Source organism: Primulina eburnea, chromosome 17, assembly GCF_022965805.1.
Source record: "Primulina eburnea isolate SZY01 chromosome 17, ASM2296580v1, whole genome shotgun sequence".
NCBI classification, from domain to species: Eukaryota; Viridiplantae; Streptophyta; class Magnoliopsida; order Lamiales; family Gesneriaceae; genus Primulina; species Primulina eburnea.
Genome location: NC_133117.1, coordinates 1,978,374 through 1,997,084, shown reverse-complemented (window position 1 = coordinate 1,997,084; position 18,711 = coordinate 1,978,374). Strand labels below are relative to the sequence as shown.

General features: G+C 34.8%; 1 protein-coding gene and 1 pseudogene across 1 annotated transcript; one reads left to right on the top strand and one right to left on the bottom strand.

The window, feature by feature from the left end:
• Positions 1–9,643: 9,643 nt before the first annotated feature.
• LOC140818703 (uncharacterized) lies at positions 9,644–11,725 on the bottom strand (annotated as a pseudogene).
• Positions 11,726–15,392: 3,667 nt separating this feature from the next.
• On the top strand, positions 15,393–17,325 carry LOC140818404 (peroxidase 44-like). Its single transcript, XM_073178340.1, has 2 exons — positions 15,393–15,646; positions 16,346–17,325. The coding sequence occupies exons 1-2, from the start codon at positions 15,449–15,451 to the stop codon at positions 17,141–17,143; spliced, it is 996 nt and encodes a 331-aa protein (XP_073034441.1). The 5' UTR covers positions 15,393–15,448; the 3' UTR covers positions 17,144–17,325.
• Positions 17,326–18,711: the final 1,386 nt, after the last annotated feature.

Here is an 18,711-nt window from a genome sequence, read left to right as displayed (position 1 = left end):
TATATATATATATATATATATATTTATAATTAAAATATATATAATATTTTTAAATAATAAAGTTAAAATTATAAAAATATATAAAGTGTTTTTCGGTATAAAATGGTATATAACGACATCGTACCAAAATCTCAAAATGCAAAAAAATTTTGGTATAATCGGTATATTAATTATACAAGCCGACAATTTTGGTATACCGAACCTAGTATATTGAAATTTTTGGTACGATATCGATATAAATATTTTTAATATCGTAATTTTTGTACGATATATGCTATGCATTTTTCAATAAGATACGATATGATATACCACCCATATGATTAATCATGTTGGATGCAATAATTATCCCTGCATGGTAGAGTGATCGAACCGTGGTGCTTGAGCTGCTGTGCAATTTAAAATATTTGAGTTGCACCATTACCATTAGCTATAGCTTTTGGTATGGTGGTAAGCACTCGGTCTAATGATTGGTATCAGAGCGAGGTCATGGGTTCAAGTCTCCCAAGAAGCATATTTTATACTTCTTGGAGGGAGATATTGGGTTAAGCGTGCATGAGTGAGAGTAGTACTTGGATGAGTGGACCTCCTGAGAAGTTCTAATGCGTCAAGCTGCTGACGTTATGCCACTTGTTCTAGTTGGCAAAGGAAACCGTAAAAGAGTGACACCAGATATTAATGAGTAATATTGTTTTGCTAGAGACAGAGTCGACGGTAGCTAAAAGGTAATGCCGATCTCTAAGAGATTTGAGACATCGGCAACTAATAAATACATACCTCCCCGAACTCATGGCCCTAACAGCTCGACCCATTAGCACCCAAGCAGGTGGACTTTACGCTGCCACAAGTATAAGAAAATAAAGTCGCGTCTTGGCTGACAACTATAGCTTTTGGCATAGTGATAAGCGCTTGATCCTAACAATTGGTATCAGAGCCAATGTCACCAGTTCGATTCCCATTGATTGCAAGGAATGCAATTAATTATTGGGAGGGATATTGTTGGGTATAATAATTGTTCCTGCTTGATAGAGCGATCGAAACGTGGTGCTTGAACTGCTGTGTGAGTTAAAAGATTTGAGTTGCACTATTTGTCACGCCCCGGGACGGGGGTTGGTTGACACCGGCGTTGCTCTCTAATATTACATTCGAAAACAACAAGCCTCAGAAGTACAGAATCTCATAAACCAGTCTTTTGTTCATAATACGAAATAAATCAATTGTCTGTTACAACTCGAATACTGATGTTTTACAGCGGAAATGTAAAACCAAATATTACAGTATCTTAACAGATGTAGCGGAATAAAATAAACATAAACTGAGAACAACAGTCTTCTTCACAAGCCCCAGAACTGGATCTGTTCCTCTTCTTCTAACATTTCTTCAGTACTCTTATCTGAGATGGGTTTGGTGGGTGAGTGATATGATTGTCACTCAGTAAGCAGGGACGGGAATAACTCCCAGTTTCGAAATCGTTTTCAACAGAAACAGTAATACAATAATATACAGAAAACTCGTATTTTCATAACAGAAATCAGAATTCAGAATTTACATGTTTCAGAACAGAAATCAGAATTATTAAGCACTGAGCACGTTAGTGAATTTCATGGCTAAACTGATATCAGTCCCCTATATGTTCTCTCCTCTAAGGGGTGAAGCCAGAATCAGAATCAGAATCAGAATTCAGAAATGTTCAGAATATATATTCCTACCATTAGTTCACTAGGGAGTTTCAGTGCTTCAAAATCAGAAATCAAACGTACAGAAACTGAACTTTAAAACAGAATTATCAACGAATTTCAAGATATTTATATATAAGCCCACTTACCGTAATTTCCTTAGAGGTTTCGGTTGAAGTCTGGAAAAATGCTTTCTCTCGCTACTGGTTTCTACTGCTCGAAATTCAGCACCTTCTTAACTCAAAAATTCAAGAGATAACTCAGGATTTGTGTAACACCAATTTCAGAGACTTGAGGTGTTATTTATAGGCCACAATCTGACTGTTAGGCTCCCTATTAATGGCCATAATCTGCCATTAACAATCTTTATTCCGTTTAAATGCTTCAGTTACAAGTCATGGCTGAATTGGTAAATGTCTGCTGCTTCTTCGCTCTTCTGCTGATGCTGCTTTCTCGGTCTTCTGCTGCTGGATTCTGTCTGCTGGAAAATACATGTCTGCTGGAAAATATAAACTTCTGAAATATTAGCTTGATGCTGGAATTGCTAACTTCTGCTGGAATTTTCATTTGCTACTGAAGTTGCTAGTCTGCTGAAAATTCGGGTTCTCACATCACTTCAATGTCACGCCCCGGGACGGGGGTTGGTTGACACCGGCGTTGCTCTCAAATATTACATTCGAAAACAACAAGCCTCAGAAGTACAGAATCTCATAAACCAGTCTTTTGTTCATAATACGAAATAAATCAATTGTCTGTTACAACTCGAATACTGATGTTTTACAGCGGAAATGTAAAACCAAATATTACAGTATCTTAACAGATGCAGCAGAATAAAATAAACATAAATTGAGAACAACAGTCTTCTTCACCAGCCCCAGAACTGGATCTCTTCCTCTTCTTCTAACATTTCTTCAGTACTCTTATCTGAGATGGGTTTGGTGGGTGAGTGTGGTTTCTTTCTTTACCTCGCTTAGCATAGCTAGGTAAACTTCTTCCCCACTTTTCATGGCTGCCCAAGCTTGAGAAGCAGGAAGAAGAGTCTTTCGTTCTTTGGTCTTGCCATGAAATAAAAGTTTCTCTTGGTGTGGAGTTTGGATGGTTACCGTCTTTCCATGACAGTCTACTAAGGCATGATTCTTGGCTAACCAATCCATTCCAAGAATTACGTCGAATTCCACCATGTTTAGTTGAATAAGGTTTGCCTTGAAATTCTGATATTCTATGAGAACACTAATATCCCGATATAGAGTGCGAGTTTCTAAAATTCGATTTGCAGGAGTGGCTACTCTGTATGGTTCTTCTAAGTTATCAGGCTTAGCTCCTAACTTCTTGGCAAATCTCTTAGACATGAATGAATGCGTAGCACCACAATAAAATAACACATAAGCAGGTATATTATCGATTAGAATGGTACCAGCTACGACATCATTCGAGTTGTCCGCCTCTTCTTGAGTGATAGCATAGACTCGAGCATTGGGCTTGTTCTCCTTAGGTTTATTTGGAGTTGTTCCACCTGCTGGACCATTCCTTGGATCTGGCATAGGACATTGAGCAATGCGATGGTCCATCTTTCCACAACGGAAACAAGCTCCAGAATTCCTACGACATTCACCAGTGTGTGTGAATCCGCAAGTTTGGCACTTGACTCCTTCTTTGTTTGATTGAGAAGAAGTGGTTCCTTTGGATAGAGTACTGGTAAATTGGTTGCTCGAAAACCTAGGCCTCTTGAATTGCTGGCCCGATTGGTACTGGCTTGGCTGAGGACGTTTGAGTTTGTTCTCGCCTTCACGCCTCTTGATGTCATTCTCAGCCCTGATGGCGGCTCCCATCAATTCATCAAAACTATTGGGCTCGATAACGGCAAGGGCAGATTGAGTACGGCTGTTCAATCCCTTCTTGAAGCGATGCATCTTCAAGGCCTCGTCTCCCATTATGGTTGGGGAGTAAGTTCCCAATGAGTGGAACTTGGATGAATACTCCACCACTGTCATGTTTGGTTCTTGAACCAAGCTTTCAAATTCTGATAGCTTTTGCACTCGAACTGCTGTTGGAAAGTACTGCCTCAGGAATGCTTCTCGGAACCTTTGCCAAGTGATAGGTCCCGCCTCTATCATAGCTGGTGAGACTCCTTCCCACCATTTGGCAGCTTTATCGACAAGAAAGGGTGTAATCACCTCTACTCTGATCCTTTGGGGAACCTCAAGTAGTCGTAGATGATTTTCCACCTCTTTCATCCAATTTTGTCCGACCTCTGGATCGGTGCTTCTATCGAAGTTAGGGACTTTTGCTCTTCGGAGAGCCTCATAATGTTACTTAGTCCCATTCTGAGCTGGAGGTGGTGGTGGTGGCTGGTTAGCATTAGGGTTCACTAACCCTTGTAACGTGGTTGCCACAATCGTGGCTATTGCCATTAAATCCACTTGGCTGAGGCCAACTGCTGGTGGTTGTTGTTGTTGCTGCTGCGGTTGTGCATCCTCATCGTTGCGGTTGTTGTTGCGGTTGTTGTAACGAGGGTTGCGGTTGTTTCTCACTGGTCTTCCGTCCATATCCTACAATTATGAGAATTCTAAGGTTTTGGCAGAATATGAACTAAACGAAAGAAACACAATGTTTAAGTAATTGCTCGAGAATTAAATATGAAGTCAATTGATAGAAAGAAATTTTATTGATTTCCCAAGAAAGTGCAATTACAACTGAACTTCGAAAATGAAACAGAGATGCAAATAGAACAAGTGCTATTACAAAGAAAACAACTGCTGATAGGCTAATCTACTACTTCTCCTAATCCCAAATCCATAGGATCCTCTTCAACTTCTTCTTCCTCTTCTGGATCCTCCTCAGGTTCTTCATGATTGGCTATTACTGCTTGTAGATGTTCAATATGACCATGCAGAACTGCATTCTGGTTGCTAAGAACTTCAACAGTACTCTGCAACTCATGAATTTGAGCATCGGTCTGCTCACTATACTGATTATGATGGTGCACAAGTTGGTGGTTCTGATCCTTGAGTATTTGGATTTTGTCAACAAGTGTATCACGTAGCTCGATGAACTCTGCCACAGTCTCTTGGGATATTTCAAACTCCTCTTGAATCTTCCTATTCCTCTCTTCTGCTTCATGCAGATAGTGAGCATAACGTTGAACATCACCCTCTAAGTGCTCTGCTCGACGCTCTAACTCATCTTTGTCCAACTTTAGACAGTAGTTATTCCCCTTGAGCTTTTCTAGTTTCCTTTCTAAGCTCTTAATGTAGCTACTTTGGTCCGCCATATCCTACATCCAAAAGCATAAGGGTAAAGGTTCAGAAGTGATCTCAAGAATATAGGTCGAGTTATAGACAAATACTGGAATGAACAAAATCAGTACTGCCTATACAATTAACAGAAGAAATAGCTCAAAAATTTTCGGTCTCAGAATGGTGTGAAAATTTTACTAAAAATCTTTCACATCAAGAACATGAATGGTACCAAGTTTGGTGCAAAAATACTAAGTCAATTGAAAATGAAAATTCCTCAAATTTTCAAAATTTTGGAAAATTTTACGGAAATGATGATATCACTATCTAAACGATGGATTTTGGGCTTTGTCGGCGGTGCTAGAAAATCCATCGTCGAGAGCTTTCCAACGCCTACTTTTATTAGTAAAAATTCCTCCTGGATCAAAAGTTATGGCCGTTTGAAGTTTGTGCGAAAAACACCTCAACTTCCATGCCATTTTGCGAAGTCTACTGCATGCTCCTACTGGAATTCACTTGCTACTGCAATTCTGATGCTACTGCATTCATTCTGCTGCTTTTCCAGCATTGTCTGCTGACCCACTCTTCTGCATTCAGATCTACTGGTTTCCTTCTACTGGTTCTGGTTTCAGACTACTGGTCTAATCCTACTGTTTTTCGTCTACTGGTTTTGGCCTACTGAATTTTTTTTTTTAAACTCGTTTCAGTAGTCTATTACAGTAGCTTATTTTCAATAGTCTATTTCAGTAACCTTCAGAACTTATTCTCAGAAGAACTTATTATTTCTAGTTCCTCCTCCCCAGATTATGAAACCCGGTTTCGCTCTGATACCACTTCAATGTCACGCCCCGGGACGGGGGTTGGTTGACACCGGCGTTGCTCTCAAATATTACATTCGAAAACAACAAGCCTCAGAAGTACAGAATATCATAAACCAGTCTTTTGTTCATAATACGAAATAAATCAATTGTCTGTTACAACTCGAATACTGATGTTTTACAGCGGAAATGTAAAACCAAATATTACAGTATCTAACAGATGTAGCGGAATAAAATAAACATAAACTGAGAACAACAGTCTTCTTCACCAGCCCCAGAACTGGATCTGTTCCTCTTCTTCTAACATTTCTTCAGTACTCTTATCTGAGATGGGTTTGGTGGGTGAGTGATATGATTGTCACTCAGTAAGCAGGGGCGGGAATAACTCCCAGTTTCGAAATCGTTTTCAACAGAAACAGTAATACAATAATATACAGAAAACTCGTATTTTCATAACAGAAATCAGAATTCAGAATTTACATGTTTCAGAACAGAAATCAGAATTATTAAGCACTGAGCACGTTAGTGAATTTCATGGCTAAACTGATATCAGTCCCCTATATGTTCTCTCCTCTAAGGGGTGAGGCCAGAATCAGAATCAGAATCAGAATTCAGAAATGTTCAGAATATATATTCCTACCATTAGTTCACTAGGGAGTTTCAGTTCTTCAAAATCAGAAATCAAACGTACAGAAACTGAACTTTAAAACAGAATTATCAATGGATTTCAAGATATTTATATATAAGCCCACTTACCGTAATTTGCTTAGAGGTTTCGGTTGAAGTCTGGAAAAATGCTTTCTCTCGCTACTGGTTTCTACTGCTCGAAATTCAGCACCCTCTTAACTCGAAAATTCAAGAGATAACTCAGGATTTGTGTAACACCAATTTCAGAGACTTGATGTGTTATTTATAGGCCACAATCTGACTGTTAGGCTCCCTATTAATGGCCATAATCTGCCATTAACAATCTTTATTTCGTTTAAATGCTTCAGTTACAAGTCATGGCTGAATTGGTAACTGTCTGCTGCTTCTTCGCTCTTCTGCTGCTGCTGCTTTCTCGCTCTTCTGCTGCTGGATTCTGTCTGCTGGAAAATATAAACTTCTGAAATATTAGCTTGATGCTGGAATTGCTATCTTCTGCTGGAATTTTCATTTGCTACTGAAGTTGCTAGTCTGCTGAAAATTCGGGTTCTCACACTATTACCACTAGCTATAGTTTTTGGTAAAGTGATAAGCACTCGGTCCTATAAATCACGTACATCACATTCATTGAGTTTATTTCAATAATTAGTGTAGTGATTATTGAAGTGCCTGCGAAAAATAGGTTTTGATCGTGTAAATGAATGTAAATGATAAATTTGTAGGAGTGTTTTCAGAAAATATCATTTCTAAAGAATCGGAATCACTATGTGACTAACCTTTGACTAAAACAAAAACAAAATTTGGAATTAAGAAACATAAAAACTAAAACTTTAAAGTTAATCATTTTTTTTAAAAATCGCAAATACTCCGGTTACTGAAATGCTGCAAGAGTCGTCATTCAAAGGTAGACTTAATACAATGAATGAAACTTAACATGTGTATTATTTGATTGTTTTCTTTCCCAAATTCATGTCTTCGTATCAAATGAATTATTTTTATAAATGAGTCTTAAGTTTGATCCATGAATAATCAAATTAATAATTCAACCAGAATGGCCAACAAATTAAATTCACTGCATGATGTTCTATGGTCCTGGACTAAATGTCGAACTTTAGCGAACTTTGTATCTAGTCAAAAAAATTATATTTCTATGAAAATAATTATGTATCTGTGAAATGAACTGCAACACAAATAAGGACATGTCGTAAAAAATCTTAGAAACTAAGGAGGCAAATGTTAGAACCATTGGAAAATATTGAAGTTTCCAACGAAAAAATTTATTGGTTTATAAAAAAATTGAAGACGGGAGATTTGAAATTCAGATCTATAGGATAGAAGGATCGTCTTGAATCACTCTTAAAATGTACAGTTTGGTTCGTTATATTATTTATCCACATTTTTATCCTTATTCTTATACAATGTAATATCATGTTTGGTGCACTGCATTATTTATCCATCTACCAATCATTTATCCTACATCAATCAAATCATCAATCATTTATCTCACATCAATCAAATCTTTGAATTGAAATTATATTATTACCCTTAATAAATAATATTATAAATATTTTATTAATATTTTCAAAAGGACAAAACAGTAGTATCATATCATATATATTGAATTAATCTTAAAAGGGTATTATTGTGTGAAAAATTTCTCTTAGGTCACATTTGGATGAATGAGTATTGCTACATATTTCAATGCAAAAATTTCATTTATCAAAATATCATGATTAATTTAACAAAAAATCTCACGATATAATAGCAAAATATCACTATATAATTATTGAAAATATTGATGTACGATATATTTGTTGTACTTTCAGTATTATTTGGATGAATATATTAAAAGTTAGAGATTTCAAATTCTTAATAACAAATTCATTGATTTGTTTGGGTAATTCACTTGATAATAGATTTCGAAGCCCAAATATTAATTTTTGAGTCATTTTGGTTGATTTCAAATACATACCACCATAGAGTCATTTCAATACATTTTTATTGTTTAGACAAGTAAAAATATAAATCAATTACTCCTATGTTTATATAATATTTCATCTATACTATTTTAGTAAGTTTGAGACACTTAAAACAACTAATTTTGGTATTATGGTCTGTTTTAATAATTATATATATTCAAAAAATCTTAAAAATTTAGTACTAGTTATATGTAGTTCAACGGATAGAATCATTGTTTCTTTGGGTTTATGTTATATGTTCAATTCTCATTGAGATCATTTTTGTATTCTTTTATTTTTTAATTTATATATCAAATTACATTGTAGTCTTTCACTATTTTTTATGATTATATTTTGATCCTCATTTAAATATAAAACAATTGAATTATAAAAAATATTATACAAGTACACAACACGTGCATCGGTGCACTAGTGTTAACTATGATTAATTTCAAATTACCTTTAATTTTACTTTGTATTATTGATACGTAAACAAGTAATATTTTATCTATTATCTCACTATAAACAATAGGTTTGACTCGATTTCAAACCTCGGCCCGTGTCGTTAGACCGGCTGATCAGCCAGCCGCTCGAGTGGATTTAGACGGAGCTTCATCCTCATGGTTTCCTGGAAACAAACTCGGAGCTTTGAAATCGAAATTGTAGGTCGCAATTTTCATCATTTGCTATGAATTTCACCTTTTTTGCTTGGAAATTGGATGGTTCTATGATGATATTATGACACATTCTTCTATTTGTTCATGGACCATAATTTCCCCTCTCAATTATCTGCTGCGTAGATGGATATTTGAGTTCTTTTCCAGGATACCTTACGAAAATCTCAAGAACTGGTGGTTTTCTCCCGTGCTTCTTCTTCACTGGGATCAGCATTTTCTTTGCTTTGTTTCTGCTCCCTTCATGTTTATTACTTAAATTTGCTGAGTATTTATCCCTCATTATTGTTTTGATCAGCTATATATGATAAAGCTATTGGGAAATATATGATAATAAAAGTTGATACTCAATGAAAATTTAGGGTTCGATTCTAGCATGTGACGCTAGTCCCAACGCAGGCTTCGAATTGATTTTAAGCTTGAAATCAGAAGAAGACCGTTAGAAGGATACGAAAGGGTGTCTCGGCGTAGCTACTCTCCGACGCTCAAGTCAGAGACTGATGATATAAACAGCTAAGGATGCTGCTGAAAAACAATACAGTGAATGAATGAATTAAACATTCAAACTGATATTTATAGGAAAATACATAGGTTGTCTTTCATTTGGACTAGAGATGGGCTAGAGGTAGTTGGCCCTTCCATGAGATATCAAAGTATAGTGCATATATGGACTTTAAAAATCTTCTCCTTTGAGCTGACTCCAAAGATCAAGTCCAAGTTTCATGGTACAAGAGATCATACCCACGGTCATCTTTTGAGAAGTGAGAAGGTGTTAAGATGTCCACATAAATTAACCTTTTTACTATATGAACTTCTGGTCACTTTCACAGCTTTTTCAGTTTGAGATAAATTTATTCAAGTAAAATCAAATTTTCACATTAGTTGAACTTTTTTGTTAATGAACATCCGTAGTAGAAAGGGTAAACCAGTCAATGTTCATTTTACGGCTTGCTACAAGGTTAGTGAAAAACAGAACAGGTAAGGACTTGTGTTTTGAGTAGTTTTGAGTACATGTTATGAATGTACAATTGTAAAAAAATATCAAGAATGCGTATCTTTCTTTGAAATATGGATCATATGGATGATTTCTTGCGAGCTGTGACTTATATACTTGTGATCTTTGTATCTCCCGGATAGTATCTGTCATAGTAGAGTCAAATTGCTGGCTTTGAGGATTTTCTGTATAAGCTTAATATAAGCTGCAATGCTAGCTTGTATCCATGCCATTGCCACCCTACTCTGAAATTAAGGTAACAATTGGTTAAAACTTAGCCGCTATGATATGCATGGACACTCCAAAATTGGACCTGTGATGTGTCGGACATATTAAGGACATGAAGATGGCTCGAACACATGTCCCACCACAGTCTATGTTCGAAGATTAAGAGAACAAAAAACTTTGGACACGGTGAGGACACAGAGGAATACTTTTTAATATGTTTGAAAGTTAAGGTGAAAAGCTTAAAAACAATAATATTTTTTCCTTAGAAGTGTACATGCATAACCATGTCATGGTTTCTGTGACCGTGCAACAAGGGTTATAAGACTTATTGATAGCCGAATGCTGCTTTCTGCCAAGAGATTCAAGACTCAAATTTACCATAAAATATCCAGTTAAGAAGGCATATATAGACACTTCTGTTGCATACTTCTTGTGGATCACCAGTGCCCAAGTACCTCCTACTAGTCCACGTATGGACCCTGCTGCCACTCCACACAGGAAACAGAACGAACTTGTGACGTCACAATCGATCAATTTTTCCATTCCATGTCTTCTAAACATATCCCACGTATCCATCGAAGCTTGGACGACCCCTTTGTTGTACACACCTACCTGCACGAATCCCCATCTGTGACCATAAGGTACAACCCTTGATGCAAACCCCTTGCAACAACCCACCAGCACACGAGAACATGAACTCATCCACATCTTTGGAAACCATGCTTATTGCTCGAGCTATGCTTCTGATAACAAGAAGAAGTGGTACGAGAATGGAGCCCAAACAAATACTCCCCGTTGAATATTTAGTCGTGTTTTTCGCTATTGTTTTAAAATCAACTTCTATTCCGCATGCAAATTGCATGTATTTGATGTGTAATACCATGACTTGCATCGTGTTCTTGACAATCTGCATTGTCCATGTCAAGCTTCCAAGGATTATGAATATGGATATAATATCGATCTTTGTTCCGGTATCAGTAGCTCCCCCAGTACCAGACATCAAGAAACTCGAAAAAATAGTATTAGTGATGATTGCTATTAGTACTGTAGTTTTTACTTTTGGAGGATGATGTGCTATACTAACCGTTACTATCCTGTAGGTTCGATCAAATCGTGGAGTCACCCAACATGCATATAGAGATTTAAACAAGGAAGAAACTATAGCAATTACAGATGCTGCTAAACTACCCCGAGTCCCTATAACTTATAAGGACAAGAAAAATCCCGAATGCACACGTAAGAAGAGGGCTAGCCCTGGAAGGATTGATGCTTGTGAATGCTTGCCATGAAAATCCTATGATTCCTCCACAAGCTGTTGACGAGAGCACGGGTACGTACCATTTCTTTGGATGGAAATGATGGGTGTGGACAATTGACAAGACACCACAAAGGGTGAGAAAGAACACCAGGACAGCTGGATGTAGAAAATGTACAGAAATGAGTTGCTGAAAATGTTTCCGTTCCTTGTCATGTCCCACTCGGCACCATTGATTTCCTGTGTTTCATTCAAAATATTACTTCATAGATTCACTGAGGAGATAATAGAAAGTCAAGAAACAAAAGCAAGTCTGCATAAAGTATGCCGGCTGGGGGTGAATCTGAGGGGACGGAGAGGCTTCCGTTAGACCTCTTTAAGTGAAAAAAAGTTCAAATTCCTTCTTAAATTTCCCTGTGGATTAAAATTTCATGTCCCGTCCCCGTGGAGAGAGAATAGGACCTTGTTTCTTGATGAAAGGCTGTGGTATGGATCATAAACTCTGGTTGCTGTATTATTTACATCTCTCACCTGTGACTTCCTGTCCATGTATTGACACTACAAAAATATGTATAAATATATATTTTTCACTAAATTGCTTAGCTTCCACGATTCATAGGAGGATGGAAATATATTTTCAACTCATTTCAAGGTAAGACCCTAACCCATATTTATCCTTCTTCGAGACATTTTCTTATGCATGTTTACAGCTGCACCCGTTGTTAATGTACCTAACACACTATTGACCAAGTCCTGCTCCATTATATATCCTTCATCTTTTAAAAATTATTTTCCCGTAAGCATTAGTGCCACTCTTTTGTTTTTATAGGTGGAGGAGAGGAGATTTGTTACACTTGGATCTCGAATATGAGATCTCGTCTCAAATTTGAGACATTGATATCAGATGAGCTATAACAATAAGTCATCGACACCATTCTTTGGTTTAAATGTAATGATATGTATATGTAGAGGAGATAATTTTAAATCTAACCTTGGAACAAAAAGTTTTAAATTTATGACTATTTTCAAGTAAAACATGTTATTACAAGGAGTAATGCTTGATGTATACTTCACATTGCACCAAATCTTATATTTTGCATGATAATTTTAAAAAATACACTTAATCCAAATAAAATGTATCTAATTGGATTCAAGAGTATTTTCATAACTTATCATACAAAATGTAAAGTCGCGTCTAACATTAAAGAGTAGGTCTCATGTGAGACCGTCTCACGGATCTTAATATGTGAGACCGGGTCAATCCTACCCATATTCACAATAAAAAATAATACTCTAAGCATAAAAAGTAATACTTTTTTATGAATGACCCAAATAAGAGATCCTGTCTCACAAATACGACCCGTGAGACCGTCTCACACAAGTTTTTGCCAACATTAAATGTACACTCGATATTGCTTTGACGATGTTATGTTTTTTAAAATATTTTTCGGGAGAGTCGAAATCCGAATATTCCCCGAAAACGAGCATTTGAAATAGACTATTTGGATTGGGATATAAGGGAAGTCAACAATGGTAAGATAAATGAAGATTGAAGAGGCCTCCCTCCATCTTACGAGTCTTATGATTAGTTGGATAATCATTCGGATTCCGCAATGGGATTTGTATTTGAGTGGGTCTATGTGAGACCGTTTCACGGATCATAATCTGTGAGACGAGTCAACCCTACCCATATTCACAAAAAAAAGTAATACTCTTAGCATAAAAAGTAATATTTCATAGGTGACCCAAATAAGAGATCCGTCTCACAAATACGACCCGTGAGACCGTCTCACATAAGTTTTTGCCTTTGTATTTTGGGTAAAGGGAATAAAAAACAATGCTTTTTTGGTTAAAAGGATTGTGTTTGTTGTAAATGCTTCAGTTTCGTCTTACGAGAGCTGAAAAATATTGTTGAAAAAATGCCGAGAAAGAAAAATACACTGAGAAGGAAATCCTATAGGGTTGTGACAAAATCTAATTAGAATTGATGATGGGAAAATAAATTAGGTATATATTTCAAATTTATTACAATTAAAGTAAATGAGATGTCAAATTTGATTATGGTAGTTTAGCATAGCCTTTTAGGAAAATACCTTTAACGATAATAATTTTTTTCCTTCTTAAAATAGCATTTCTTTTTAAATAATTTAATCCTATATTTTTTATATTTTAAAATTCAATCATATCTTTATCTATATATTTTTATTTTTAGATAATTATATTAATCCTAAAAAAATATAGAAAAATCATTAACTAAAAAATAACAAAAATTATCAAATCTATATAATTAGAGTAGATCTCTTGTGAGACGGTCTCACGAATCTTTATCTGTGATATGGGTCAACCCTACCGATATTCACAATAAAAAGTAATATTAATATTAGCATAAAAAATAATATTTTTTCATGGATTACACAAATAAGAGATTTGTTTCATAAAATATTTCTCAGTGAGAACGTCTCATACAAGTTTTTGTCCTATATAATTATTCAACTATATAAGCATGTAATGTGTATAAGAGATACTGGTGTTAATCAAAGACTCGATAGTTCTCTTTCTCCATAATCACTAATATTGGTATATTGGATATAAATATAAAAGAGAAATATGTAATATTAGTCTTTGATATTTTTTTCTTTAAGATTTTGGACATCTATGTTGTTAAATTTCAGTATTGATATGATATCATTTTTTTTTTTAGTTTTGTAATTTTAGTCTTTTTTTATGTGATATATATGCGGAGCCCACGTAACTCCGACATGATACTGATTTATCACTTGCAATGAAAAAAAATATTTAAATTATCAAAAAATGAAAAATATAGGATGAAAGACTGAACTTGACATCATACGAGACAAAAATCGCAAAACAAACATATAAGACATAAAGTGTAGTTTTGTTAGTATAAAACTAGCATGTGACACACAAAGGATTATACCTCGTGCTTACCGCATGCTATTATTCAAAGAGTAATGCTATATCTATAATTAAATTTACAGTTATACAACAATTCTAACAACACAAAAATTCAATATGAAAATTTTATTTATACAAATTTCACGATATATTCAATAAAAAATCTCATTAGATATAAATATTGTAAATATTGTTGTTCGATATTTTTGTGATACTTTTACCATCATTCAAAATATGTTTGATGTCCATTAGAAGACATTTGAAATTTTAATTCCATAAAAAATGCTCAGTCTATGAACTAAAAAAATATATATCCAGTACAATAAGTAACAAAAAATTATTAAAGCAATAGTATACTTTTTTTTTTTGGTTTGACCTAATTGTAAACTTTATTATCATGACAGGAACCATCCTAATAAATACTATTTTATCAGATGAAAACTGTGAAAAATTAAATTAGTCAATAGATCACACATCTTCCAGAGGAAAATTCGAATCTCCCTCGTGCCAGATTCAACGGTCTCGATACGTTTTGGGACGTCGACTACACGTCAATTACATCGGGGTCGTTGGATCCAACTCCCTTGTGCTAGGGTCGAACTCCGACTCTATACATAACCCGCACAGTCCTGTCCTCTGCCTAGCAAGCTTAACCTAATGTACAAATTCGATTAAGTTTATGGTAGTAACACAAATGCTTGACTAGGGAAATTGTAGTACAATTTTCAAATGACAGATCCAAGCGTAGTTTTTATTATTAAATTAAGGTTAATCAATCCAGCTGCACATGTAATAACATTATATTTTTTTTAAAATAAAACGATAATATAATAATTATGAATACTAAATCTGTACAATCAATTAACGCGTATGCGTATTTTTTGGTAAAATCGTGTTGGCCAGTGATATTATTTGACCTTGCACGTTTCCACCATCTTTGTATCAAGTACCCGAAGAGTTGGAATCTCTTTCCTCTATAAATTATCCATCATTGATATTTAAGATTGACATATATAGAAAAATAAATATCTGCTAAAATTTGTAAGGGAGAATGGAGAAGAAAATAGCTATTTTTGTTGGATGTTGCATTCTCAACCTTGCTTCTGCTCAGTTAAGAGTAGGGTTCTACAGTTCTTCATGCCCCAACGCCGAAAAGATCGTGCGACAAGTCGTGCAGAACAGGTTTAGCACGGATCGTTCGATCACTGCAGCATTGCTTCGAATGCATTTTCATGATTGTTTTGTTAGGGTAAGTTGTTAACAAACTCCACTGATCCGCTTATATATATGTACTTATATATGTATGTTATATATTCGAGTTTGACTTCAATTTTTTGGATAAATTTGCTTATTTTCACTCGGGTTTTGGCTCAAATTGAGTTAGGAGTGTGATTTGTTCGAGTTTAGATTCAACTAAGGTAAACTCTAAATAGGTTTTTTGTTCATGGGATCATTTGAGCTTTAAACATCTTTTCTAAAAAAATTAATACACATATGTGTGTGTGGGAAAATTGTATTTTTGATCATATAATTTTTTGTTACTTAGCTAACGTTGTCAAATTTGTTTTAGACATTCATCTTCAGACTTTTGGCAATTTAAATTATTTTTCATCTGAAGTACTAACGTGACACCACACAAATTTGCGTCACATCAGCGTTACGTCAGAATAACGAATAAAATTACAAAAAATATCAAAGACAGCGGACTAAAATGAAATGTGACAACGTAAACACAAAAGATGCAAATAAACAAACATACATAACCACAACTTTCCATATATCTATAAGTTTTATTACCATATACAGAAGAAAAAAAACCCAAATGTTAAAAAAAATTATAGCATATATTCTTTTTAATCAATTTGATATTTTCAACGTAAATTATGAAACCTTACTTTCCATATGTTTATCATATGTTTTTTACATGAAGAATTATTTAAATTTACAGGGATGCGATGCTTCCATACTGATTGACCGCACGAAATCCAAGTCTTCGGAAAAGGATGCGGGACCAAATGAAACGGTACGAGGTTATGACCTGATAGATGCAGCCAAGAAAGCTCTCGAAACCGCATGCCCCTCCAACGTATCATGTGCCGATATCATCACATTAGCAACACGAGATGCGGTTGAGCTAGCCGGGGGACCCAAATACAACGTCCCAACCGGAAGACGCGACGGCCTCGTCTCCAACATGGAAGATGTCAATCTACCTGGTCCATCATTATCCGTGCCTCAAGCATTTTCGTTTTTCCGGGCGAAAAAGCTTACACTCAATGACATGGTCACGCTCTTAGGCGCACACACGGTGGGTGTGTCACATTGTGCATTTTTCCAGGACCGGCTTTCCGATTTCCAGGGCACCCGAAAACCCGACCCCACGATGGATCGGGGATTGGCTGCTAGGCTTTTGAAATTATGTGGGACTGCTTCCAGGCCATTAAGTAAAGATCCAACAGCTTTCTTGGATCAAGGCACATCCTTTGTAGTGGATAATCAGTTCTATAATCAGACCATATTCAAGAAAGGGATATTGGAGATTGATCAAAAACTTGCCCTGGATCCCTCCACTGCGCCGATCGTCAAAAGTTTTGCATCAAATAAGCTTCCATTTGGTGATAACTTTGCAAATGCAATGATCAAGATGAGCAAGATTGATGTTCTTGTGGGAAGTGCCGGCGAAATTCGGAAGAATTGTAGGGTTTTTAATCCACAGAAGAAAACTACCACTCATCGAGGGTTTTAAAAAGAAAAAAATCATCCGATATTGATATTGTGATCAAATTCTTTTATTTTTTTTTTTACAGTTCGTGTTCGATTTTCATGAATTGCATTACTTTTTTGATGAGTTGTATTTTGTGTAATAAATATCTGTGTGCATATTGTATTAATCTGGCCCAAATCCATCAAGCTGTTGGGCTTTCTACAGCTGTGGGCTGATGAGTGCTACCGGGTTTGCAAGTCTAATTTAATAAAAAATTAATATTAACAAAATATATTTTTAAGAAATATGCAATTTATTTTCTTAAGTAACAATATTTAATTTTTTTTGAAGTTGTGACAATATTTTGATATGTATAATTGAGTAACATACCCATGTATATAATACATAACATGTGTCCAAATATCACTGTTCATTTATTTTTGTTCAAAATTATTTTGGAAGTTATGCAAAAAAAGTTCGTAATTGTCACGCGTATATCAATTTACCAAAATTTATAGCTGATAATAACTGTGTAGCTCCAATATTATACATCATACAAAAACCCAAATTCAGGCGATTGATGTTGATTAAAGTTTTTGAATTTTAGTTTTATGGGAACCTTCCAATCTTACTTTTAATCAATTAGGTCTTTTAAATTTCTACCAAAAGCATAATATATTCTATGAATAATATATCAATAAAATTTTGTTTCAAATAAATTGTGTTTAATATAACAATTGATTGTGATCTAAATATGCATTAGATATGTAGACCAGTTACTTAACCATATTTTTAAAATTATTTTTAATCGATAATTTTGACATGATACTTTGTTGTGACTCGTGAACGTCATGTTGGCATATCATAGTCATATAGGAGAAAAAAAAATTGCTAAGAACAAAGATAGCAAAAACTTAGGTAAAAACTTGTGTGAGACGAATTCATGAGTCGTATTTTGTGAGACATACATCTTATTTGGGTAATCCATGAAAATTATTACTTTTTTGTGCTAAGAGTATAACTTTTTATTGTGGATATCGATATTGACTCGTTTCATAGATAAAGATTCGTGAGAGCGTCTCACAAAAGACCTACTCAAACTTAAATATGGCACCAAAAATAGAAATAGCTAGGTAATTTATATTATCAAAATTGTATGTAACTTTTAGATTCTTAATTCAAACAAATTGTGTTCAAATTATTTTGGATAGTGAGTTAAATAAGCATCATAAGCATAGAGTGACTACTTAACCATATATTTTTTATGCATAATATCCTTTAAATAAAATGATGTTTTAAAATTAATAGCATTTTAGATCTCATGTTCTAAAATTCAGGCATAAAATCCCTACAAGATGGAGTAAATGTGTCTGAGTTTTTATAATATCGGGGCGAAATGTGTTTTATTTTTCAAAAAAGAAAGACATATTAGTTTCTTAATATTTTTTTAGACCTTTAAATTAACCCTGCTTTTTTCCCAATGATGCACAATTACTAAAATGCCCAATTTTTTTTTAAAAAAATTAGCTACTTCAATAATATTAATATTTCATGTATTCAGGAAAAAATCCAATTAATTGATCTCTCTTACGTTACTTTTTTCCAATAAT

Bases quoted from the DNA above. Each gene is read 5' to 3' on its own strand.
- LOC140818404 (XM_073178340.1), top strand. From the start codon at position 15,449: ATGGAGAAGAAAATAGCTATTTTTGTTGGATGTTGCATTCTCAACCTT. The intron at 15,647-16,345 runs GTAAGTTGTTAA...TTAAATTTACAG, and splicing joins TTCATGATTGTTTTGTTAGG to GGATGCGATGCTTCCATACT.